Below are 25,830 nucleotides of genomic sequence, written 5' to 3'. Positions count from 1 at the left end.
GCATACACATTTACTTTTTATTCATTTAAAAGTATTAAAGCTAAGAGAATTAGTTACATTAAGAACTGCACAGTTTATGTATAAAGTGATGTATAATTTGATGCCTAAACAAATTCAGGATCTGTTCCAGATCAGAGAGAGTGTTTATGATCTCAGAGGGTATAAAATGTTCAGAAAGCCTAAAGTAAGAACTAAAATGAAACAACTTTGTATTTCTTGTGTTGGGGTTGATGTGTGGAATAAATTAGACCAGGAGCAAAAAGATTGTTCAACAATGGTAAAGTTTAAGGGTTTGTTTAAATCAAATGTGATTAAATATTATGAATCAAGTCAATGAAAAAATGCATAAAACATTAAAGGTCTTTTTTTTTTTTTTATGAAGCTAGAATGGGGATTTGAATATATTCCCATACATTTCAAACATGATGTAAAAATTATGGAATCGGTACGCTATTCTAAAATTTTGTTTAAGTTCAAAGGGTTTGGGGGGCTGGGCTTATAAGCTTATGCTTCTGCCCGCGCCCATTCTTAGCTTTGTGTAAGTTGTGTGTTTGCTTGTAAACCTGCAAATGTTTCTTTGTTATATTATATTGTACTATTGATTTTAATTTCTCATTAATTTCTCATTAATTAATTTCTCATTAAACATTTGAAATACAAAAAAAAGTGACAGTGTGACGTAGATCTTTAAGGCCTTTCTAATCCTGGAGTTTCACCATCTATTTTCTATCACAAGCTAATGCAAGAGACAGGTGTAGGAGACTATTTTTATGTTCAGCGTGCTTGAACACTCAGTGACCCATGAGATTCAGAAATAATCACTAAAAATGTTTTTTCAGTGATCCACGCCTTTAATCATATTTGCCTAATAGCCTTTTAAGTTTCTGTAAAAAGACAAAAAGATTTAACTGTTGATAACTGGCCTGGGTTAGCACTGGGGGTCAGTCACTAACGTAATCTGACTCAGTTGGAGCTAATTTGTCTGCATGATGATCTCAGTGATGATGACAAGTTAGGAGCATTGCTACTTTTTTCTGCCAGCTCTGTGGATGGACGATCATCGTTCTGAGTGTCTCTTTTAGCAGCTTTGGGAGTCTAAACTGTCCCTCACAGGAGACTTGAAGCACTTCCTAGGTGGAAACAAAGCAGACCCGGTGGTTGTTGACACTGGTTTTGCTGTGTGTGTTTGTTCAGTTTCAATTCAGTTCAGTTCAAAGATTATTAATCCCAGAGGGAAATTAGAGAATTTCACTGTCACTTTTGTCTGCTAATTTTTTATTAATTAATTTATTTTGCCTGTTGGAGAAGTCTTTACAGTGGGTTAACCGCAGCGTTTCACACAGTGGTTAATAGTCAAACCGGTTAATCTTTACAACCCTACATGGCAGGGGATAGTTTTGTCATCCCACCCTGGGTGAGAGGTTCCAAGGGGTTGTGCCACGGTCTGCTGATTTGTCAAAGTGATGCCCCCTGCTTCTCTTTGGTTCCTCCATGCCACCTGCTGGGTCGGACCCCGTCATCTATTGGGTTGAGCCCTGATGGGATGTTGTGCTTTAGGATGAAGGAAGAAAGGAAGGACCAGATGTTTAAAACACTTAAAGCACCATTAAAAGTTTATAGGGCAGACATTCGGTTTCCCAATAAGTGGGCAATAGAAACTGTTTAATTTCAAATGAGCAAACTTCTGTGTCCCAATCCTTGAAAACAAGAACGGCAGCAGCCACCTGATAGAAAGCACAGAATGCCACTCGCTATTGGCAAGACTTCTGCCAGCTCAGCCGGTGGCCATCCCTGTTTCGACAATGATCCACCATACTAACCTGGCAATGGTCCTCTGCTGCTCCTTCCAAAACTTCCATCGGGACAGACATTTCTCATTTCCCTATTATGAGGCAGATTGCCTGTAAAATTTAAGCGAGTAGTGGAAGCTCAGGGTGGCTTTTTATAATTTTCCCAGCCCAAATTTTAAGGTACTGGCACTCAGCTGAGACTTTGAAAATGTCCCTGTGTTACTGGTGATCTTAAAAGGACATTTAACATTTTCCCCATGGTACTGGTCACCTGAGGAGCCACTGGAGGACCACAACACCCCAAGTCCAGATTTTGGCCCAAGTCTGGTTCCTCAGAAGCGGCACAGCAGATTACAGAACCAGCCTGGATTACTGCACTCCCTCGTTTATGCCCACAATAAAGCCCTACGGGCGGGGCTGCAGTGTTTTGCACATTCCACCTTTCAATGAGCTTGATGACTTTGAAATTTTGAGAAAACTAGTCTCCATAACCCCAAAATGTGAGGTTCTGTGTGTGTGTGTGTGTGTGTGGTTCCTCACCTCTTCTCCTCAGGTGTGACAGGCAGGCTGCACCAGGTGCCATCGATCAGAGGCAATTAAGGTGGAGCACTTAAAGCTGGCCGGAGGAGGAAAGCAGATGCCAGATGATTAAGCCACACAGCTTGCCGTCCCGACCTTCTGAGTTCCTAGGATCTCCCAGCGTCTTCCCTGAACCGTGGTGTCTGCTTCACCCAGTGCTCCTCCTGGCTGCGGTGCTTCAGCCTTTTCTTCCATGCCCTGTTGGATTCTCCTCTTCTCCACCTGCCTGTCCACCCTCGAGCCTCCAGCAAAATCTCAACCTCAGCCTGCCACACTCCCACACTGGACCTCACCTCCTCTCCAAACACTCCTCGCCACGCAGACCAGTAAGCTCACCCCCTTCAATTCTATTATCAGAACAGTCTCCTTGCTCCTCGACTCACCTTCTGTTTCCCCTTCAGAACCGCCTCTGCGAACCCGTCCAGAGTTCCTCCACCATTCTGAGAACCCGCTGAACTTTTCAATAAAACTGTTAAACTTTCTCCTGTGTCCGGGTGTGTTCGCTCCAGAGTCTCCTAGAGAATCATGACAGAATCATCTGGCCAATCAGACTCTGCGGCACACCTGCGCACTGCTCTGTCCGAACAAGGCATCCTGTTGGGCCGACACGAAACGGCTCTCCAGAACATGTCTCAGCAACAGGATACGTTACTCCAAGGAATGAATCATCTCACTAAACTCTTTCATGATCTGAGTTCTAGGCTCCCCTCATCTGATCCACAATCATCCGCACCAGTCCCGGTCCACCGTGATCCTTCAGCATCGTCCGGTTTCCGTGATGCGGTTTCTCCGACTCCTAATCCGTTCTCTGGCGAGTTGGGTAAGGCAAAAGGCTTTCTATTGCAATGGTACTTAGCTTTTGACTGCAGTCCCCACTCTTTTCAGACAGATGAGAGTAAAATTTCATATGTCATCTCCAAGGACGTAATTTTCACTTTAGAAGTAGGGGGGGGGGGGGGGGGATCTTGACAGTATGCTCTGATGGGAAACCGGCTTCAACACAAACGGTTGTTTTCCGCTTGGTCCTAGAGCTCAACCAGTGTCAATTTAATATAGCATACTATTGTTTTTGGATGGTAAAAATTGCAGGGGTCAAAACTTGACTTTGGAAAAAGTGGGGGGGACATGTCCCCCCTGTCCCCCCCAAAAATTACGTCCATGGTCATCTCCCTCCTTAATGACAAGGCTCTGCTTTGGGCCCAGGCTACTCTTGGCTCCGACAGTCTTTCAGATCACTCATTTGACTATTTTCTCGAACAATTTAAGCAGACTTTCTGCCCAAAAATTAGCGAGGAACAAGCCACCAAGAGATTATGGAATCTAAGACAGGGTAATAGATCAGTAGCTGAGATGACAGTCGATTTCCGCATTTTGGCTGCGGAATCAGGTTGGAACGGTCCCGCGCTGAAAGGGGCGTTTCAACATGCGCTTAATGAGAATCTAAAAGACGAGTTGGCCAGCAGAGACGAGCCCGACTCCTTGGATGAATTAATCAATCTCGCTATAAGGATCGACAACCGTCTTAGAGAGCGAGCAAAACTTAGAGGTCCGGGTCCCCGATTCCCTGCTCCGCGTCGGGTTTAACTAACTGCATCGCCGTCTCCTCTCGGGGTTTCGGCTCCGCCCCTTGTGTCCAGCGCACCACCAAACTTGCCTCCCTCTGAGCCCATGCAGATCGGCCGTGCTCGGCTTTCTCCGGCGGAGAGGCAGCGCCGTATGGAAGCTCGTTGCTGCCTATACTGCGGTTCCCCTGACCATTTCATTGCAGCCTGCCAGCTCCGCCCAAAAGAGTTTGCTCGTCAGTAAAAGTGGGGGTACTGACGGGCAACCTAAATAAAAGTAATCTTCGCCTCACGCTTTCCGCCACCATCCAAATTAATTGTCTTCAGGTCCAAACTAGCGCCCTCATAGATTCTGGTTCAGAGCAAAATTTAATTAGTGCTGGTTTTGTTCAACAACATTGCATTCCCATCCTAGAGCTCGATCATCCGGTGCAGGTTTCTGCATTAGATGGTTGTTCTCTTACTACCATCACCCATCAGACTGAAACAGTTAACCTAGTGGTTTCTAGTAACAACTGTGAAAAAATTTAATTTTTAGTTTTCCCAGTCAATGATTCACCTGTAGTTTTAGGTTACCCCTGGTTGTCCCAGCACAACCCCTCCATCAATTGGTCCCAGGTCCGTGTGGAATCTCGGAGCCCTACCTGCATTCGCGAATGCCTCCATTCTGCCGTTCCCAGTCAGGTTTCCTCCATCCCAGAACATTCTGAGCCCACTGATCTCACTAACGTCCCCACAGAATACCATGATCTTCACAGGGTTTTTAGTAAGGAGCGTGCCCTATCCCTTCCGCCTCATCGACCCTATGACTTTTCCATAGACCTTCTCCCAGGTGCCCCTCTTCCCTCCGGTCGTCTGTTTAGCCTCTCAAAACAAGAACGTGAGACTATGGAGGAATACATTAACGATTCATTAAAAGCAGGCATCATCCGACACTCCACTTCCCCCATGGGAGCAGGCTTTTTCTTCGTGGGGGAAAAAAGATGGAACCCTGAGGCCCTGCATTGACTATCGTGTCCTGAACAACATCACCATAAAGAACAGGTACTCCCTCCCTTTAATTGCTTCTGCTTTCGAGCCTGTCCAGGAAGCTCTATTTTTTACCAAGCTTGATCTCAGGAACGCTTACCATTTGGTCCGGATCAAGGAAGGGGATGAGTGGAAAACAACGTTTAAAACACACATTGGACATTTTGAGTACCTGGTCATGCCCTTCGGCCTTTGCAACGCCCCAGCAATATTCCAAAATCTGATAAATGATGTACTCCGGGATTTTTTGAATGTCTTTGTTTTTGTCTATCTGGACGACATTCTAATCTTCTCCAAATCATTCTCAGACCACCAGGTCCACGTCCGCCAAGTCCTACAACACCTCCTGGAAAACAACCTCTTTGTGAAAGCTGAGAAATGTGAGTTTCACACACGTTCCATCACTTTCCTTGGTTACGTCCTCGGGGGTGGGCAGGTGAAGACGGATCCGGAAAAGATCAAGGCAGTCAAGGATTGGCCTATTCCAGAGTCGAGAAAACAACTGCAGCGATTTTTGGGTTTTGCTAATTTTTATAGGCGGTTCATTCGCAATTTCAGCATTCTGGCAGCCCCATTAACTGCTCTCACCTCCACTAAGCAGATTTTCCTTTGGACCAAAGACGCAGACCAGGCTTTTCTGTCCCTTAAGCAGAAATTTGTTGATGCTCCCATTCTGGTTACACCTGACAGCAAGGCCCAGTTCATTCTGGAGGTGGATGCCTCCAACACTGACGTGGGGGCAGTCTTGTCTCAACGATCATCTGCTGATCAGAAGCTCCACCCCTGTGCCTTCTACTCCAAGCGTTTCACCCCCACTGAAGGCCGGTATGACATAGGGGATCGAGAGCTTCTGGCCATCAAGCTTTCCTTTGAGGAGTGGAGACAATGGCTCGAAGGTACCGAGTTACCAGTAATCGTTTAGACTGACCACAAAAATTTGTCATATCTACAATCGGCCAAGCGTCTAAATCCCCGACAGTTTCGTTGGTCACTGTTCTTCTCCCGTTTTAATTTTGTTATCACTTACAGGCCAGGCACCCGAAATGTCAAGCCAGACGCTCTATCACGCCAGTTTTCACCCGACGATCCCTCTGAAGCCCCAGAACCCATCTTACCAGCCACATGTCTGGTGGGCAGCCTCACCTGGGACATTGAGAGGCAGATCCACAAGGCCCAGGAGACTGAACCAGACCCGGGTGGGGGTCCCCCTAACCGACTCTATGTCCCCACAAGTGTCCGGTCCCAGGTCATCCGGTGGTCGCACTGCTCCAGGTTCTCCTGCCACCCAGGGGTGAGTCGTACCATAGCCTTTGTTCGCCGTTACTTCTGGTGGCCTGGCCTGAATAAGGATGTCATGAGCTATGTTACTGCCTGCACTACTTGCATTCGCAGTAAGAACTCTCACCGTCTACCTGCTGGGCTCCTGCAGCCTCTTCCAGTTCCAGCCCGACCATGGTCCCACATCGCGCTGGATTTTGTAACAGGTCTCCCCATCTCCAAAGGCAAGTCAGTCGTCCTCACTATAGTAGATCGTTTTTCTAAGGCATGTCACCTGGTCCCGCTGTCCAAACTACCCTCAGCTGCTACTACCGCTCAATTTTTGTTTCTCCACGTGGTCCGACTACATGGCATCCCACCTGAGATCCTTTCAGACCGCGGACCCCAATTCATCGCCAAAGTGTGGAAGGACTTCTGTCGCTCCATTGGGGCTGAACCCTGTTTGTCTTCTGGCTTTCATCCCAAGACGAACGGCCAATGTGAGAGGCTCAACCAGGAAGTCGAGGACACCCTCCGTTGCCTCTGTGCCGATAATCCTACATCATGGAGCCTCCACCTTCCTTGGGTTGAGTACTCTCACAATACTCACGTCTCTGCCGCCTCAGGTCTGTCTCCATTTGAGGCCTCACTCGGGTATCAACCACCTCTCCTTCCTGGCACCTTCCCCGATTCCATCACTCCCTCAGTCCGTTCTCACATGATGGCCTGCATACGAGTTTGGAACCATACTCGGTCCGCCCTGCAGCGAACCTCAGCCCAAAACAAGAGGTATGCTGACCGGCGTCGCATTTCATCCCCTGCATACTTCGTTGGTCAGGAGGTCTGGCTGTCATCCCAGCATTTCCCGCTCAAGGGCGCTCCCAGGAAATTGTCTCCCCGGTTTCTGGGCCCTTTCCCTATTGCTGCTATCATCAGTCCTTCAGCTGTCCGTCTGAGACTCCCTAGCCACCTTCGTGTTCACCCAGTTTTTCATGTTTCCCAGATCAGACCAGTATCCTCAAGCCCCCTGTTCCCTCCTGCCGGTCCCCCTCCGCCCGCCCGGGTTGTTGATGGCCATCCCGCCTTCTCTGTGTCCCGGATCCTGGACGTCGGACCTCGGGGACGTGGTCGCCAAAACTTGGTCGACTGGCTGGGTTATGGTCCTGAGGAACGCTCCTGGGTTCCTCGTTCTGCTATCCTGGATCCGTCCCTCATCCGTGATTTTGAGCGGTCTGTTGCCTCGACCTCTTGGGGTCGGCCGCCAGGTGGCGTCCGTTGGGGGGGGGGGGGGGGGGGTACTGTGAGGTTCTGTGTGTGTGTGTGTGTGTGTGTGTGTGTGGTTCCTCACCTCTTCTCCTCAGGTGTGACAGGCAGGCCGCACCAGGTGCCATCGATCAGAGGCAATTAAGGTGGAGCACTTAAAGCTGGCCGGAGGAGGAAAGCAGATGCCAGATGATTAAGCCACACAGCTTGCCGCCCCGACTTTCTGAGTTCCCAGGATCTCCCGGCGTCTTCCCTGAACCGTGGTGTCTGCTTCACTCAGTACTCCTCCTGGCTGCAGTGCTTCAGCCTTTTCATCCATGCCCTGTTGGATCCTCCTATTCTCCACCTGCCTGTCCACCCTCGAGCCTCCAGCAAAATCTCAACCTCAGCCTGCCACACTCCCACACTGGACCTCACCTCCTCTCCAAACACTCCTCGCCACGCAGACCAGTAAGCTCACCCCCTTCAATTCTATTATCAGAACAGTCTCCTTGCTCCTCGACTCACCTTCTGTTTCCCCTTCAGAACCGCCTCTGCGAACCCGTCCAGAGTTCCTCCACCATTCTGAGAACCCGCTGAACTTTTCAATAAAACTGTTAAACTTTCTCCTGTGTCCGGGTGTGTTCGCTCCAGAGTCTCCTAGAGAATCATGACAGAAAAAGCCTGCCCAAGCCTAGGGATGGGTACCTTTGAATCGATCCGGTACTAATTCCCGGTACCTACGAATCGATACTGGTACTTAACGGTACCAATTTGATACTTTTGAGTGTTTAATATTTTAATTCTCTTTTATAATTAGATATATATTTTTTTCAATTTATAACCATATTTGATAAATATCACGATAAATAACATACACCTGTTTGTATTTTAACATCGTCCTTGTAGTTTTATAAGCTGATAATTAAACTGAAGCAAACATCTTTGCTGTGAACTAAATTTACTGTGTATCTTCATTCATTTTACCGTCTTTTTTCAATTGATTTTTCCTACTGGGAAGTTAGAATTTCCGAGGAGAAAGCGAACCCACCATTAGCTGATAACAATGGTGGCATAGGAAGCTAACTGTCATGTTCCTGGGAATGTGTTTAACCCACAACACGAAGAATCATCACATGAAAGGGTGGAAAGTTAAAAACAATGATTTATTGCAGGAATCTAACAAAAAGTGTCCCTGGAATAGTCCCAGATTAGCTGGAGCCAGAGAGAGTCCAAAGTTCTGCAGGTGGAGGAGGTCGAGGAGGGCAGGTGGGGTGAAGGAGTGAGTCCAGGAGAGGGAGCCAGGCGGGGTGGCAGAGGATAAGAGGAGAGGCGAACTGTGAAGTCCAGGTAGGTTATGGTTCTTTCCAGGTGAGTAATCCAGTACTGGTTCCGCTTCTCGGATGGAGGGTCAGATCCAACAAACCCAGAGCGTCAGGGAAGGTTGTCCAGGAATCCTGGAGAGAAATACAAACTTGAGTCCAAAAAGATCCAACACAAGAATCCAGGAATTATCCAAAAATTTCCAATAACTGTAACGGCAAATTATCAGAGTAGAAACCAAGCATTATCCTAGAACGAGAGGCCAGATACTACCGTGAGTAGCTAATCATCCAGCGAAGTGCAGTAGTGCCCTCTCCTCTTACCCCGGCTTTCCACGGGAGCCGTCAGCAGCACGTCATAGCTGCTGATAGGAACTGCTGTGGTCAACAGAACCTTTTCTACTGGAGCCGTCAGCAGCGCGAGTCGGCCGTGTCTCAGGAGCAGCATGTCGCGGCCCTTACGCGCCGGTTCTATTTTCTACGCTCGACGCCTCTGAAACGGGTCAAGTTCGACATTTTTGGGGAAGGAAAGACAGGAAATCGGACGCGGAAATGGAGAGAAGCTCCCGAGATTTTCAGAATAAAGAACGTACTGCTTTCTGTTTGCTTTACTTTTAAAAAACGTTACTAACTGTGCGTCCCCGTGAGAAGTTAACACCTAGCTAGCGGTCTCCTTTGTTTTTCAGGTCCGTATTGGCGATTATAACACGGACAGAACATAAAACACAAACCATGTTGCAGTTTTCTCCTGCTTGTTGTTGTGTTTACTGACGAAGTCACTCGTGAGACTTCATGCTCTGTCGGTGACAGCTGCTCCCCTGCTGCTTCGCGTCTCGTGGGAAGGGCCAAGCAGCAGCTTACGCGAGCAAGACGTGCTGCTGCAGTAACGTGCTGCTGACGGCTCCCGTGGAAACCCGGGGTTAAATAGAGCTCTGTTGCAGATGACCTGAGGAGCTGCAGCTGCCGCTGATTACTAATGCCCCGCAGCTGGTGGAGTCCCTCTCCTGAAATATAGAACTCAAAGATGTTATAGAGATGGAGGAGTACTCACCCCACCACACAACAGCTAACATATCAAGCTACGTTATCTTAAACAGTTTATTTAACTGCTGGAGCAGATTAAAACAATGGTGCCTCACACTTAAATCGTTGTCACTGGTTTCATCTTCACCCAATCACCCGTCGCATTTAGTAAAGTGAAGCCAAACTTTAGAGCGCGTTCATGTTCTTCCAGTCGGAAATTCGGAGTTCAGAGGAGAAAGCGAACGCACCATTAGTGGAACGGAAGCTAACATATCAAGCTAACATTATCTTTCATTTTATTTACCTACCGGAGCAGATTAAGATGAGGATGTCTCACTTAGATCAATCAATCAATCAAATGTATTTCTAAAGCGCTTTTCAAACAAAGTGTGATTCAAAGTGCTTTACAAAATGACCCCAGATTCCCATAACAGGTTAAAAACACAAACAGACATATGCAAGCACACGCACACACACACACAGACTCACACACACACGCACACACACACAAGTAAAAATTATATTAGGCTGAGTCCAGATGAGCCAAGTATGGTAACGCAAGGAAACGCCATCAGAGGAGCCGTCTGCCCCGGCAGCATCAGGTCTTCCACACTAAGTCAGGGCGCTCAGTGGAGGGGGAGCATAGACCCCCACCTATAGAGCACCCAGGAAGCTACAGTCGACCACCGCTCCCGGGGCAGAGGGCCCCTACAGAGGAAACACTGGATTAAAATGAGTAAAAATGTAATAAAAGAGCTAATATAAATGACAAAGTTAGAAAATAAGTAATAAATAAAATCATATAAACAGTAAAATAATTTAAATAATAAAACTGTGCTAAAATATAATCATATAGAACATGCAAAGCAAGTAATAAAATATAATCATGTAAAACGAGAAATAAAACTGTAGTAAATATTTAGATAAAAGCTAACCTAAAAAGACGGGACTTGAGTCTTGACTTAAAAACATGAACGTTCTCTGCGGCCCTGAGGTCCTCTGGCAGCTCGTTCCAGAGGCGAGGGCCATAACACTGGAAGGACGCCTCGCCGTGAGTTTGTGTCCTGACTTTAGGGATGATCAGGAGACGCCTGCCAGAGGAGCGCAGAGGCCGCGAGGGTTTATACAGTAAAAGCAGTTCTGAGAGATAAGAAGGCCCAAGACCGTTAAGACACTTAAAAACCATTAGAAGAACCTTAAAATTGATCCTGAAACATACGGGGAGCCAATGCAATGATTCTAAAACCGGTGTCATGTTGTCATCATCACCCAGTTACCCATCACATTTAGTGAAGTGGACCCAAGCGTTAGCGTGCGTTCTTTCTACCATGCTGCTCTGTTTACAACTCGCTCGCAGCGACCGATGACTTAATGCTTTTGCGCATGCGCAGCTGTCTAGGCAAGTTCTTGTTGTGAAGGACGGGTACCGAAACGAGGCACCGTTTCAAATGAAGTGAATCGGTGCTCAGTCAGTACTATGGAATTCGGTCAGTACCTTAAAAAGTACCGAATTCGGTACCCATCCCTACCCAAGCCGAGTCCTTGTTTCAGGGAAATCCATTTGAATCCGGATGTAAGGGGGGCCTGGGAACACTCCCACACCCCAGTCAGACTTTGTTAAAAGCCATAAACAGTAAGGTTAACATGAAACATTGTATTGACATAAAACACCTGGTTAAAACTTATGCTAAAAGTTTCACCAAAACAGAAGGTGTTTAAAACCCAAGTCAATAAAATTGTATCAAACCAAGTTAACCTTAAACAAAGAGGGAAATTGTTAAGTAAAAACTGATATTATTATTATTGAATTGATATTAATGTCTTGACTGCTAAAACATCTGGTGCCTTATTAACAATGTTTAAACACAGCTTCATCCTGTTGATGGTCTCCTCCAGTCCCCACAGGAAGGACTGATCTTGCCCTCTGGTTTATCAGTAACACTCCCATGAGAGAAGTCTAGAAACTGCTTTGTTGATTTAGTGTATGCACCTGGAGCTGCGACTCCCTTCGCTAGCAACATCCAGCCTGAAGGTCTACGTAATAGTTTAAGGAATGTGATTTGTGTGTGTGTCTTCAACATTGTGTGTGTTTTCAATAAATGCTGTTGGAGGGCTTTGGTGTGAGGAGAGCGATCTGAATTCATGCTTGGTGTGTATTGATTTTCCTCTCCACTTTGCAAAGTCTAAATTGATCGTTTATAATTGGTATTGGTAGTGAGTGATTGATTACTATAACCCCCTGTTCATTAAACTTTATCTAAGGTAATCCTGGATTGATAAAATTACCTAACAGAAATACCCTCACCAAGACTGTTAAATCAGTCTGCAAAGATCCGTGGGGATCATCTCAGAGTTTTAGCTTTAAAAACTCATCAATCTCAGTTTAAACCATTACAGTTAAAATTTGTCACAAAACACAATGGGTTTAAAGCAAAGCAAGGCCTGGAGGAGTTTTCTTTCTTTCTTTCTTTCTCTTTGTTTCTTTCTCTCTTTCTTTCTTTCTTTCTTTCTCTATCTTTCTCTATCTTTCTTTCTCTTTGTTTCTTTCTCTCTTTCTTTCTTTCTTTCTTTCTTTCTTTCTTTCTCTATCTTTCTTTCTCTCTTTCTTTCTTTCTTTCTTTCTTTGTTTCTTTATTTGTTTCTTTCTTTCTCTTTTTCTTTCTTTCTTTCTTTCTTTCTTTCTCTATCTTTCTTTCTCTTTGTTTCTTTCTCTCTTTCTCTCTTTCTTTCTTTCTTTCTCTATCTTTCTTTCTTTCTTTCTTTCTTTCTTTCTCTATCTTTCTTTCTCTCTTTCTTTCTTTCTTTGTTTCTTTATTTGTTTCTTTCTTTCTCTCTTTCTTTCTTTCTTTCTTTCTTTCTTTCTTTCTTTCTTTCTTTATCTTTCTTTCTTTCTTTCTTTCTTTCTTTCTCTATCTTTCTTTCTCTCTTTCTTTCTTTCTTTGTTTCTTTATTTGTTTCTTTCTTTCTCTCTTTCTTTCTTTCTTTCTTTCTTTCTTTATCTCTCTTTCTTTCTTTCTTTCTTTCTCTTTCTTTCTTTCTCTCTTTCTTTTTTTCTCTCTTTCTTTCTTTCTTTCTTTCTTTCTTTGTTTCTTTATTTGTTTCTTTCTTTCTCTCTTTCTTTCTTTCTTTCTTTCTTTCTTTCTTTCTTTCTTTCTTTCTCTTTCTTTCTTTCTCTCTTTCTTTTTTTCTCTCTTTCTTTCTTTCTTTCTCTCTTTCTTTCTTTCTTTCTTTCTTTGTTTCTTTCTTTGTTTCTTTCTTTCTTTCTCATTCTCTCTCTCTTTCTTTCTTCGATTGGTTCATTACAGAGATCCTTCCTCAAAGGCATAGACAGAAGAGTATACGCCACGCCGATTGCTTCTGTGTATCATAGTTGCATTTTTGTGGTCTACTTTTATAAACTGTATGGTTAACAGGATGTTTTAGCTAAGGCTTTAGTTCTGTGGAGATCTGGAGCTCTCAAACTGTGGTAGAGTGCCGTTCATAAACCTGTTCACACGCCAGAATGAGAGCTCACTTTATTATTCATCAGGCAAAAATGAGTGCAAGTTTGGTTTATATTCACACACACAAAGAAAAAACCCCAATAAGTTCACGAATGATCGTTCAATGAACATGTTCAAGTACATGACCACCGTGTTGTATTTATAAACTTTTCCCTTCTCAGACGTACCTTGGTTTGGTGCAGGTTCTGTTTTTGTTTCCTTTTGTTCGTTTGTTTTTTGTTCTGTTAAACCTTTAAGATAGGACTGCTGCTATTGGATATTTTATTGAACCTTCTGATTAATTGAATATTCCATTTGACAATATCTCAAGTGAAACGAGACCGTGGTCTGCTGCTAAAAATATGAAATAAAACAACAAAATTATGAGGCTGAAATGTCAGTCTCTTGTTATAAAAGGCACAATAGGTAGCCTAAGTCTCCTCCTTTTCTGGTGAGCTCATGGGTCCCCATAAGAACAACAAAAAAGAAAGCAAGTCAGTGGGGCTAATAGTTATTTTCTAACCCTCTTTCCCTAGCGCCCTGGATCACACATATGGTGTGTATTTGATATAGCGCCTTCTAGAGTCCTGGAACCCCCCAAGGCGCTTTACAACACAATCAGTCATTCACCCATTCACACACACATTCACACACTAGTGGGGATGAGCTATGATGTAGCCACAGCTGCCCTGGGGCGCACTGACTGAGGCGAGGCTGCCGAGCACAGGCGCCACCGGTCCCTCTGACCACCACCAGCAGGCAACGTGGGTTAAGTGTCTTGCCCAAGGGCACAACGACAGCGACAGACTGAGTGGGACTCGAACCTGCAACCTTCCGATTACGGGGCGAGCATTTAACTCCTGTGCCACCGTCGCCCCACGTATGCCCCCATATGTTGAAAAGTAATGTTTCGACCACGCCAGTGACATACTTTGAGATTTATCAGCTTGTAAAAGTTTAATGTTAGTATGACTACAACTACTTAGGTTCCTATAATATTTATTAAATAAGTGTTGTGTAGTTCCTACTTTCCCATGTGATATTTATAGTTAGATATTTTATGAAACAAAGAACTACATTTCAGTAACATTTTAGGTTTGTATTAATAACAATTATCTTAATCAAAAGAACATATAAATTGGACTGGCAGACTGGAGCGGTGGTCCCCTTATTTAAAAGGGGGGACCGTAGGGCGTGTTCCAACTACAGTGGGATCACACTCCTGAGCCTTCCTGGTAAGGTCTATTCAGGGGTTTTGGAGGGGAGGGTCCGTCGGATTGTCGAACCTCAGATTCAAGAGGAGCAATGTGGTTTTCGTCCTGGCCGTGGAACACTGGACCAGCTTTATACCCTTAGGGGGATCTTGAAAGGCCCGTGGGAATTCCCCCAACCAATCTACATGTGTTTTGTGGATTTAGAGAAGGTTGTTAACCGCGTCCACCCGGTGGGTCCTGTGGGGGTCCTCTGGGAGTATGGAGTACCAGGCGTTTTGGTGGCCTAAGCATCAGGTTTCTGCTCTTTGCACATGGTGTGGTCCTGTTGGCTTAATTAGACAGTTTTCTCCAGTTTTCGCTGGAGGAGTTCACAGCTGAGTGGGAAGCAGCTGGAATGAGAATCAGCTCCTTTAAATCCGAGATCATGGTCGTATATCGAAAAAGGGTAGAATGCCTTCTCCAAGTCAGGGATGAGGTCCTGCCTCAAGTGGAGGAGTTAAAGTATCTTGGCGTCTTGTTCATGAGTGAGGGACAAATGGAGCGTGAGATCGATTGGTGGATTGGTGCTGCCTCTGCAGTGATGCAGACTCTGGAACTCTCTCCCCCAAAGCCTGAGATCAGTGGACTCAGTGGTCTCCTTTAAAAAGCAGCTATAAACTCACTTTTCCAAGCTAGCTCTTTGCTTGACCTTCATCACCACCCTCTCCTTATTCTGCTCTTACAACGCCTTTCCCAGGATCCACTGATTTCCTTCTCTCCTATTCATTTTCTCTCTCCCTTTCCTTACATATTTTTATAACAATTTTAATTTTTTCTCATTTTAAACATATGTTTAGCTCATTCACTGCCAGCCGTTTCCTGATTGCTAAAGCCCTTCGCTGCCAGCGTTTCTCGCCGTTTTTACTGTTTTTTAAGAGTCACAGAACGTTGCGCTCTAGGATGATGTCGACGCCAGAACAACCAAAACAAAGCGGAGACTCGCCTCTTACATCGGGAAGAATCCGCACGTTTTGAGCATTATCCGTTCTTTCATAATCCGTTGTTGAATTGTGATCGGCAGAAGCTTTTTCGGTTCGCGCCTCACTTTTTTTACAGCAGCGGCCCAAAACGATCTCCTAACACATGGATTTTCTGCTTCCTGATCACGTGACCTGTGACGTACGCGGATGAAGATCGGCTTTAGAGTTGAGATGTTTGTTCTCACGGTGCGGGGGCTCGTTCCGATGCCCACACAGTAAAACATGCAAATGATGACTTTAGTCGTCATTGGCAGTGAACGGTTGGATTTAAAATGACGACTTAAGTCGTCAATGACGTGAATGAGTTAATCATTTTTTGAAATCTTTTTTGTACTTTAATTTTTATTTTGATTTTGTGAAGCACCTCGAGATTTTTGTCTTGAGAGGCACTAAATAAAATATTGTTTTCTTTTTTTCTTTCTAACCAGCTAATTAGCCTAGTGGTAGAGCGTTTGCCATGGGACTGGGAGATCGAGGTTTGATTCCCGGTTGGGTCATACCAAAGACTTTAATAAAATGGGACCCAATCCCTCCCTGCTTGACATTCAGCTTTAAGGGGTTGGATTGAGGGGTTAAACCACCAAATATTTCTCGAGCACAGCCACTGCCAGCTCTCCGCTCCCCTCCATGGGGATGCATTTCACCAGTATGTGATGATGAGTATGGAACTTAAACTAAGTATGGTCGGTAAATGAGTCCCCTGGTGTTTTCCTGAACAATGCTTTTTTTTCCGACCATGATTCAGTAAAGCGAACATGCTGTGAATTTCTGATAACTGAGCAATGTTTTTTTGGTGGGTTTCAGGTAGAGGTGGAGGTCTACAGGAGGGACTCTAAAAAGCTGCCAGGTCTTGGTGACCCAGACATTGACTGGGAGGAGAGTGTCTACCTGAACCTGATCCTACAGAAGGTAAAGACCTACAACTGATTTCAGATTGGATTGGAACTTGGTCTTAGTTAGGAATATATTCCCCAGTACCAGCATTGGTTATTGGCGGAGGTGGAAAGAGTACTACAGTTTTCTACTTAAGTACGAGTACCAAAACTTTGATTATTTTTACTCAAGTATAAGTAATGCACTTGCCTAAATTTTTACTCAACAGTAAAAAGTACCGTAAATAAAATGTACTCAGTGTAAAAGTTACTTAGTAACATTTTTGTCAGCGTAAAGATGGCTAGATCCAAGTAGTGCAAAATACCAATGCTGCCAGCTCACAACACACTCACACACACACACACACACACACACGCACGCAGCAACACACAGCTGCATTGTAGAATTATTCAAATGACTAATTTAAATACACTGAACAGCTTTTGTAATAATTTAATCTCTTATTCTTGAGTTCAATAAAGAAACAGGCTAAATCAGGGGTGTCAAACTCAAACTCACACGGGGCTGAAATGAAACTCTGGGACGAAGTCGAGGGCCAAACTTAATATTTTTGGAAAAAGTGACGGAAAATTTGCACATTTTCTTTATCAACATGTATGCAATTTTGAACCTTTTAATGAGGAAACAAACATATTTCTGCATTAACACTGAATGTGGAATAACCAAATTACACACAAGCAAGTCAGTTTTAAATAAAAGGCATCAGTGGTATTCATTACTTGTGGTATAATCAGCATTTTATAAATCTATTCAGGATTTATGTTTTCTTGATTATTCATTTTTCTTATTTTTTATTCTCCTTTTTCTCCTGTAATACGTGTCATCGCTGCTGTGACGTCTAGCTTTCCCCACTGAGGAACAATAAAGGGATTTTCTATTCTATTCATCTATCTGCAGCCTTTCCACTTCCTGTTTACTGTAGGTTAAATCTTTTCTCACGGGCCAACAACAACATAAAAATATCATTTTATCTTAAATGAAAATGCAACATCTCACCTGTTAACTTTCATGTTTTGGAGCAGAAAAAGAGCATAAAACCAACATATTTAAAGCTCAGTTTGCTCCACTGGTTTACTGTGATGCTCACCTGTTCCAGCCAGATACCTGCATCATGGGGTTGATCTGAGCTGAGGAGGAGACTCCTGTTGTTTTGTTCATCTTCATCATAATAATGACAACATTAGATGACAACAGGTGCTCACATAGGTTTGTGCTGATGAACATGTCTGAGCAGCTTGACCACGTTGTTGTGTGTCGGGGAGGAAACACAACCACAGCAACCACAGAAGAAGGAAGAGCCAACAAGAGAACTGACATGAGAAGAAGAAAATATCATTTCTATTGCGCCTCTCAAGATAAAAATCCCGAGGCGTGTCACAAAAACAAAAAATGTAAAAATATAAAAAAGCATTTAGGAAATGTTTAAAAATATGTTTAAAATGAGCAAAAATAGACAATTGTGGTTAAAAAAATGTAAAGAAAGAGAGAGAGTGAACAGGAAAGAGGGAAACCAGTGGATCCTGAGGAAGGTGGAATAGGTGGGGAGAGCAGAATAAAGAGAGAGAGGTGAAGAAGGTCATACAAAAGCCAGCTTGAACAAGTGAGTCTTCAGCTGCTTTTTGAAGGAGACCACTGAGTCCACTGATCTCAGGCTCAGGGGGAGAGAGGTCCAGAGTCTGGGGGCCACAGCAGCAGATGATCTGTCACCTTTGGTCTTTAGCCTGGGTGAGAGCTGGGTCAAAGGTCACGCCAAGATTCCTGACAGAAGGTTTGGTGTGGGAAGCAAGCTGACCAAGAGAGTCTCTGACTTTGGGAACCAGCTTGTCTGGGGCACAGATGAGGATCATAAAAGAGAAAATGGAGTCATGTGACCAAAATGGCTGACTTCCTGTGCGATATAGAGCATGTCTTCAAGAAAAATTTTTGCAGGTCCTGAGACACTTAATAAGTTTACCAAATTTCATAATCCTCAGTGAAAGCATGGCTTGGGGCTGACAGTTTTAATGGTTCTAGAGGGCACTATTTAAAAATAGGCCACGCCAACCGGATTTTGTCATAAGGTTTTTTTGGGGAACTGGTCACATTTAAACTTGACCATTTTGGTCATGAGGGGGCGGGGCTTGTGTGATGTCATTATCCAACCATTAATTTTTCTTTGGGGGTGGATGACGAATAACCACAGAATATTTTGTAACTCTGTTCCTGTCGGTTATGAAATTATAGTCATTTATATATTTTTTAGGGAGTAGTCGAATTTCGAGGCCTGGCCCCTCAACATATACGAAAACTCAAAATCTTAATCTCCTTTTGATCACCCATCCCTTCTGAGCAACTGCAGATACTTTCTGAGATGATCATGCGAAAAATGACCTAGTAATTCCATCAAAGGCGGACCCTTAAAACTACCAAAACGAGGTAAAAATGGCGTTTTCTATCCAATATGGCCGACTTCTTGCTGATTTGACAACATGTGTGCTAGAGACTTTTTTTTTGTGTGGCTTGATATATTCCACTAGCGTAGGGGAAATTTCAGATTTTAGGGAGCGGTGTTGAGTCATTCCTTTTGTAATTTTTCCAAGTCCTTAAATATACAAAATTCTACACTGGGATCAATGCTTTGGCCAAATGTGGTGACTTTTTGAATATGTTAAGGGCTCCAAAAAGGCAATTAATTTGCAGGAAGAATAATAAACATTTGAAAAACGAGGCATTCGCAGCACTTTGGCTGCTCGAGCTTAAATATTATATCCTGTCAGGCAGGCCAGAAAAGTCACTAGTAATCCCACGTGATCAGTTTTCAATAGTACGCAACCATAGGCAGCGCAGAAACTGGCATAGTTGCTCACTCTGCATTTACTTTTGAGAGTGAGGAGACCCTCCAATATGGCGGCAACATATTCATGTCTATGGATGTCACAATAAGGGACATTTTGAAGCTGTTCATTGAAGCAAAGAAATCTTGTCACCTAAATCTGACAGAAAATTGATGGAAGGTTTTTATTCATGTTTGTTGATAAAGACAGTAAATACCCATATGGATGCACAAACTTAGTTTTTAACTCAGTTTTTAACTCTCTGACAACTCTGTTTGAAATTGAATTGTCTACAATCACGTCCTTCCTAATCTGAGAACTGTGTTGATCTCCAGCTGGACTACGTGGTGACATGTGCTGTCTGCACTCGCTCAGATGCAGGAGACATCCACATTCACAAGAAAAAATGTCAGGTAGGAAATGGTAAATGGTTCTTCAAAATATATCCAGTCATTTACCCATACACACATACATTTAATTGAATTCAAGTTTATTTATGAAGCTCCAAATCACGACAAGAGTCGTCTCAAGGACCTTCACACAGTAAACATTCCAATGCAGGTCAGGTCATTAAGCCAATCAGTAAAAAGTTTCCTATATAAGGAACCCAGCAGGTCGCATCGAGTCACTGACTAGTGTCAGAGTCTTTACAGCAATCCTCATACTAAGCAAGCATGCAGCGACAGTGGAGAGGAAAACTCCCTTTTAACAGGAAGAAACCTCCAGAGAATCCTGGCTCAGTATAAGCAGCCATCCTCCACGACTCACTGGGGATGGAGAAGACAGAGCACACACACACATACACATACACACACACACACACGCACACACACACACACACACACACACACACACACACACACACACACACCAAGTAGTGTTTCTATGGTTACATTGTGATGTCTTAGTAAATATTGTATTTAGTGAGAGATCAACTTTATTGTATTTATCCTAGTGGATCTATAATTAAACGGGTAAACTAGTAGTAGCACATCCAATGTCAAAGAGAGTCAAATGTTATTATCAGGAGAGAGAGAATGTTTAAGTGGTTAGCAGCAGTGTGCTAGACGATGGCCCCCTCCATGAGGCCACCACAGCTCAGCAGAACATCGTTGTAGCTTCTTCTGGGGAGAAAAACACTTAGAGAGAAAATAAAGTTAACAGCTGAAATAGCAGGAAATAATACAGTTAAAGAGCAGATTGTAGAAGAAAGCAGTAGATTGTGAAAAGTGGTCAGTGTGTCCTCCAGCAGTCTAAGCCTATAGCAGCATAACTACAGAGATAACTCTGGATAACCTAGCCTTTTAGATGGAGGCATGTTGGAGGCAGGGCAAGGGAGAGCCGTCTTTACCGACTGTACACTCCACCTCCCTCTACTCCCCCACTTGGCCAGATCTAGGCTAACATCAGATTTTAACCATAGAACCTCCATCCAACCATCCATCCATCCATTTGCATCCTCTTATCCAGAGTCGGGTCGTGGGGGCAGCAGCCTAAGGCGAGAGGCCCAGTCTTCCCTCTCCCCAGCCACTTGGGCCAGCTCCTCCGGGGGAGTCCCAAGGCGTTCCCTGGCCAGGTGAGAGACATAGTCCCTCCACCGTGTCCTGGTTCTTCCTTTAGATCTCCTCCCGGTTGGATGTGCCCGGAAAACCTCACCAGGGAGGCGTCCAGGAGGCATCCTGACCAGAAGCCCGAGCCACCTCATCTGGCTCCTCTCGATGTGGAGGAGCAGCAGGTCTACTCCGAGCCCCTCCCGAATGACCGAGCTTCTCACCCTATCTCTAAGGGAGAGCCCAGCCACTCTTAGGAGAAAACTCATTTCGGCCGCTTGTATCCATGATCTCGTTCTTTCGGTCACTACCCAAAGCTCATGACCATAGGTGAGGGTAGGAACGTAGCTCGATCGGTAAATCGAGAGCTTCGCCTTCTGATTCAGCTCTCTCTTCACCACGACAGACCGGTACAACGCCCGCATCACTGCAGATGCAGCACCAATCCACCTATCGATCTCACGCTCCTGCTTTCCCTCACTCGTGAACAATACCCCAAGATATTTAAACTCCCCCACTTGGGGCAGGACCTCATCCCTGACCCGGAGAAGGCATTCTACCCTTTTCCAAATCAAGACCATGGTCTCAGATTTAGAGGAGCTGATTCTCATCCCAGCTACTTCACACTCAGCTGCGAACCGCTTCAACGAAAGCTGAAGATCACGTTCTGATGAAGCCAACAGGACCACATCGTCTGCAAAAAGCAGAGACCTGATCCTCAGGCCACCAAAATGGATGCCCTCCACACCTTGGCTGCACCTAGAAATCCTGTCCATAAAGGTTAAGAACAGAATCGGTGACAAAGGGCAGCCTTGGCGGAGTCCAACTCTCACTGCGAATGAGCCCAGCTTACTGCCGGCAATGCGGACCAAGCTCTGACACCGGTCATACAGGGACCTAACAGCCCGTATCAGAGGGTCTAGTACCCCATACTCCCGGAGTACCCCCCCCCCCCCCCCCCCACAGGGCCCCCCAAGGGACGCGGTCAAATGCCTTCTCCAAATCCACAAAACACATGTAGACTGGTTGGGCAAATTCCTACGCACCCTCCAGGATCCCCCTAAGGGTATAGAGCTGGTCCAGTGTTCCACGTCCAGGACAAAAACCTCATTGCTCCTCCTGAATCTGAGGTTCAACAATCTGATGGACCCTCATCTTCCAGAACCCCTCAATAGACCTTACCAGGAAGGCTCAGGAGTGTGATCCCCCTGTAGTTGGAACACACCTTGCGGCCCGCCTTTTTAAATAAGGGGACCACCACCCCAGTCTGCCAGCCCAGTGGGACTGCCCCCGATGTCCACACGATATTGCAGAGCCGCGTCAGCCAAGGCAGCCCCACAACATGCAGAGCCTTAAGGAACTCTGGGCGGATCTCATCCACCCCCGGAGCCTTTCCACAGAGGAGCTTTTTAACCACCTCAGTGACCTCAGCTCCAGAGTTTTGAGAGGCCAACCCAAAATCCCCAGACTCTGCTTCCTCACTGGAAGATGTGTTTGTGCGATTGAGGAGGTCTTCGAAGTATTCTGCCCACCGATCCACAAAGTCCTGAGTAGAGATCAGCAGCACACCGTCCCCACTATAAATAGTGTTGGTAGCACACTGCTTTCCCCCCGAGGCGTCGGATGATGGACCAGAATCTCCTCGAAGCCGTACGGAAGTCTTGCTTTATGGTCTCACCAAACTCCTCCCATCCCTGGGTTTTTACCTTGGTGACCACCGGAGCCGCATTCCTCTTGGACTGCCGGTACCCATCAGCTGCCTCTAGAGTCCCACAGGCCCAAAAGACCCGATAGGACTCTTTCTTCAGCTTGACAGCATCCCTAACCGCCGGTGTCTACCAGTGGGTTCTGGGGTTGCCACCACGACAGGCACTGACGATCCTGCGACCACAGCTCCGGTCGGCCGCCTCAACAATGGAGGCACAGAACAGGGTCCATTCAGACTCAATGTCCACCGCCTCCCCCGGGTCATTTTGGAAGTTCTGTCGGAGGTGGGAATTGAAGCTCCTTCTGACAGGAGACTCTGCCAGACGTTCCCAGCAAACCCTCGCGATACGTTTGGGCCTGCCTGGTCTGACCGGCATCCTCCCCACCATCTGAGCCAACTCACCACCAGGTAGTGGTCAATTGACAGTTCCGCCCCTCTCTTCACCCGTGTGTCCAAGACATGCGGCCGCAGGTCAAATGAAACAACAACAAAGTCGATCATCGAGCTGAGGCCTAAGGTATCCTGGTGCCAAGAGCACATATGGACACCTTTATGTCTGAACATGGTGTTCATTATGGACAATCCATGACTGGCACAGAAGTCCAATAACAAAACACCACTCAAATTCAGATCAGGGGGGCCATTCCTCCCAACCACACCTCTCCAGGTCTCACTGTCGTTGCCCACGTGAGCTTTAAAGTCCCCCAGCAGAACGAGGGAGTCACCAGAAGGAGCGCTTTCCAGCACCCCCTCGAAGGTCTCCAAAAAGGGTGGATATTCTGAACTGTAGTTTGGTGCATAAGCACAGACCACAGACAGAACCCGTCTCCCCACATGCAGGCGGAGGGAAGCTACCCTCTCATTCACTGGGGTAAACCCCAACATACAGGCAACATGATGGGGGCAACTAGTATAACCACCCCTGCTCGGCGCCTCTCAGTGGGATCAACTCCAGAGTGGTAGAAAGTCCAATCTCTCTCAAGGAAACTGGTTCCAGAGCCAGAGCCATTTATTGAGGTGAGTCCGGCTATATCTAGTTGGAACCTCTCAACCTCACACACCAACTCAGGCTCCATCCCCACCAGAGAGGTGACATTCCATGTACCAAGAGCCAACTTCTGTAGCCAAGGATCAGACCGCCAAGGTCCCCGCCTTCGACTGCCACCCATCACACACTGCACCCGACCCCTTTGGCCCCTCCCACGAGTGGTGAGCCCATGGGAAGGGGGACCCACATTTCCTCTTCGGGCTGTGCCCGGCCAGGCTCTATGGGTGAAAGCCCGGCCACCAGGTACTTGCCAGCCTGCCCAACCTCCAGACCTGGCTCCAGAGGGGGGCCCCGGTGACCCACCTCTGGGCGAGGGAACACGGTTTCCATTTAAATAATTCATTATAAGAGGTCTTCGGGCTGTTCTTTGTCTGATCCCTCACCTAGGACCTGTTTGCCATGGGTGACCCTACCAGAGGCAGAAAGCCTCAGACAACTAAGCTCCTAGGATCATTGACGCACTCAAACCCCTCCACCATGGTAAGGTGGCAGCCCTATCAAATAAAATGTTTTAAGCCTAATCTTAAAAGTAGACAAGACCACTCGTCCATATCTGGGCTAACATCAGATTTTAACCATAGGCATTATCAAATAAAAATGTTTTGAACCTAGTCTTAAAAGTAGACAAGGTGTCTGCCTCACGGACTAAAGCTGGGAGCTGGTTCCACAGGAGAGGAGCCTGATAACTAAAAGATCTGCCTCCCATCCTAATTTTAGATATTCTGGGAACCACCAGTAGACCTGCAGTCTGAGAGTGAAGTGCTCGGTTAAGAACGTATGGAACAATCAGATCACTGATGTATGACAGAGCTTGATTATTAAGAGCTTTATATGTGAGAAGAAGGATCTTAAAATCTATCCTGAATTTAACAGGTAGCCAATGTAGGGAAGCTAAGACAGGAGAGATATGATCTCTCTTTTTAATTCTCATCAGAACTCTAGCTGCAGTATTTTGGACAAGCTGAAGACTTTTAACTACATTCTGTGAACTTTCTGAGAGTAATGGATTACAGTAATCCAGTCTTGATGTAATAAATGCATGAACTAGATTTTCAGCATCACTCCTGGAAAGGATGCTTCTAATCTTAGCAATATTCCTAAGGTGGAAAAAGGAAATCCTACAAACCTGTTTAACCTGGGATTTGAACATTATATCCTGGTCAAAGATAACACCAAGGTTCCACCAAGGCGACGGTGGCAGAGGAGTTAAGTGCTCGCTCCGTAATCGGAAGGTTGCAGGTTCGAGCCCCGCTCCGTCTGCCGCTGTCGTTGTGTCCTTGGGCTAGACACTCAACCCCCCTTGCCTGCTGGTGGTGGTCGGAGGGACCGGTGGCGCCAGTGCTCGGCAGTCTCGCCTCCGTCAGTGCGCCCCAGGGCAGCTGTGGCTACATCGTAGCTCATCCCCACCAGTGTGTGAATGGGTGAATGACTGATTGTGTTGTAAAGCGCCTTGGGGGGTTCCAGGACTCTACAAGGCACTATATCAAATACAGGCCATTTACTTTGTTCTCCGAGACTAATTTAATTTAATTCACACAACTGTCTTGCCCTAGAACACACCTGGGACCGACTGAGCTGGACTTGATCCTGCAATTCTCTAGTTATGAGATGGCCACTTAAGTTCTCTACTGACCCAACATATAAAACAACAGTCAGAAGTCATTCAGGGGTTTATTCTTCACAGTAACACTCTAAATATTCTGTTAACTATGTTTCTTTTCAGGAGGTTTTTGCATCTCCAAGTAAGCATGCCATGGACAGCAAAGGGGAGGAGTCCAAGATGAGCTATCCCAACATCTTCTTCATGATCGAAAACTTTGAGGAGGTACCATCACTTGTTCAAAGGGTTGCCTTAAACATCTGAACATGTGTTCTACCAACAAGAACTCCTTGGTGTGTGGTAGAAATGACCCAAACCAGTACTGAACATTTCTAGGCACAGCCTGGGGTTGGAAGGTGTTGAGCTGACTAGCATGAGGATCTCGTCTCTGATTTCTGAGGATGATGTGGCCCTCTTGGCTCCATCAAGTTGTGATTCTCAATGTTTATTGAGGAGATTCCCAGCTGAATGTAAAGTGGCTGGGATTAAAATCAGCACCTCCAAATCCATGGCTGTGCTTCTTGACTCAAAAATAGTTTATTGTCAGCTCCAGGTTGTGGCAGAGGTCCTACCTCAAGTGCAGGAGTTGAGAGCAACTTCATTGAGAAACCAGTTTCATTCGTTGAACATGTTGAAACATGCTCAGTCAGCCTTAACGTGAAAATAGTTTACTATACTTCTGTCGGCGCGCATGGATG

At 45.6% G+C, this 25,830-nt stretch overlaps 1 protein-coding gene across 3 annotated transcripts in view; it reads left to right on the top strand.

The window, feature by feature from the left end:
• kiaa0930 overlaps positions 1 to 25,830 on the top strand; it is a 156,114-nt gene that overhangs the window by 50,196 nt on the left and 80,088 nt on the right. For 2 of the 3 annotated variants that reach the window (XM_070552683.1, XM_070552656.1), the window contains exons 3-5: positions 16,324 to 16,428; positions 19,562 to 19,639; positions 25,256 to 25,357. In XM_070552683.1, coding sequence (XP_070408784.1) covers positions 16,324 to 16,428; positions 19,562 to 19,639; positions 25,256 to 25,357 — 285 coding nt within the window. Of the gene's footprint in view, positions 1 to 2,824; positions 3,190 to 16,323; positions 16,429 to 19,561; positions 19,640 to 25,255; positions 25,358 to 25,830 lie in introns of those variants that run through there. The other variant, XM_070552712.1, reaches the window with a different exon arrangement.

Source organism: Nothobranchius furzeri, chromosome 1, assembly GCF_043380555.1.
Source record: "Nothobranchius furzeri strain GRZ-AD chromosome 1, NfurGRZ-RIMD1, whole genome shotgun sequence".
In the NCBI taxonomy this organism is placed as follows: domain Eukaryota; kingdom Metazoa; phylum Chordata; class Actinopteri; order Cyprinodontiformes; family Nothobranchiidae; genus Nothobranchius; species Nothobranchius furzeri.
Note: the sequence above shows the minus strand (reverse complement) of the source record. Positions and strands in the feature narration are given on the sequence as shown.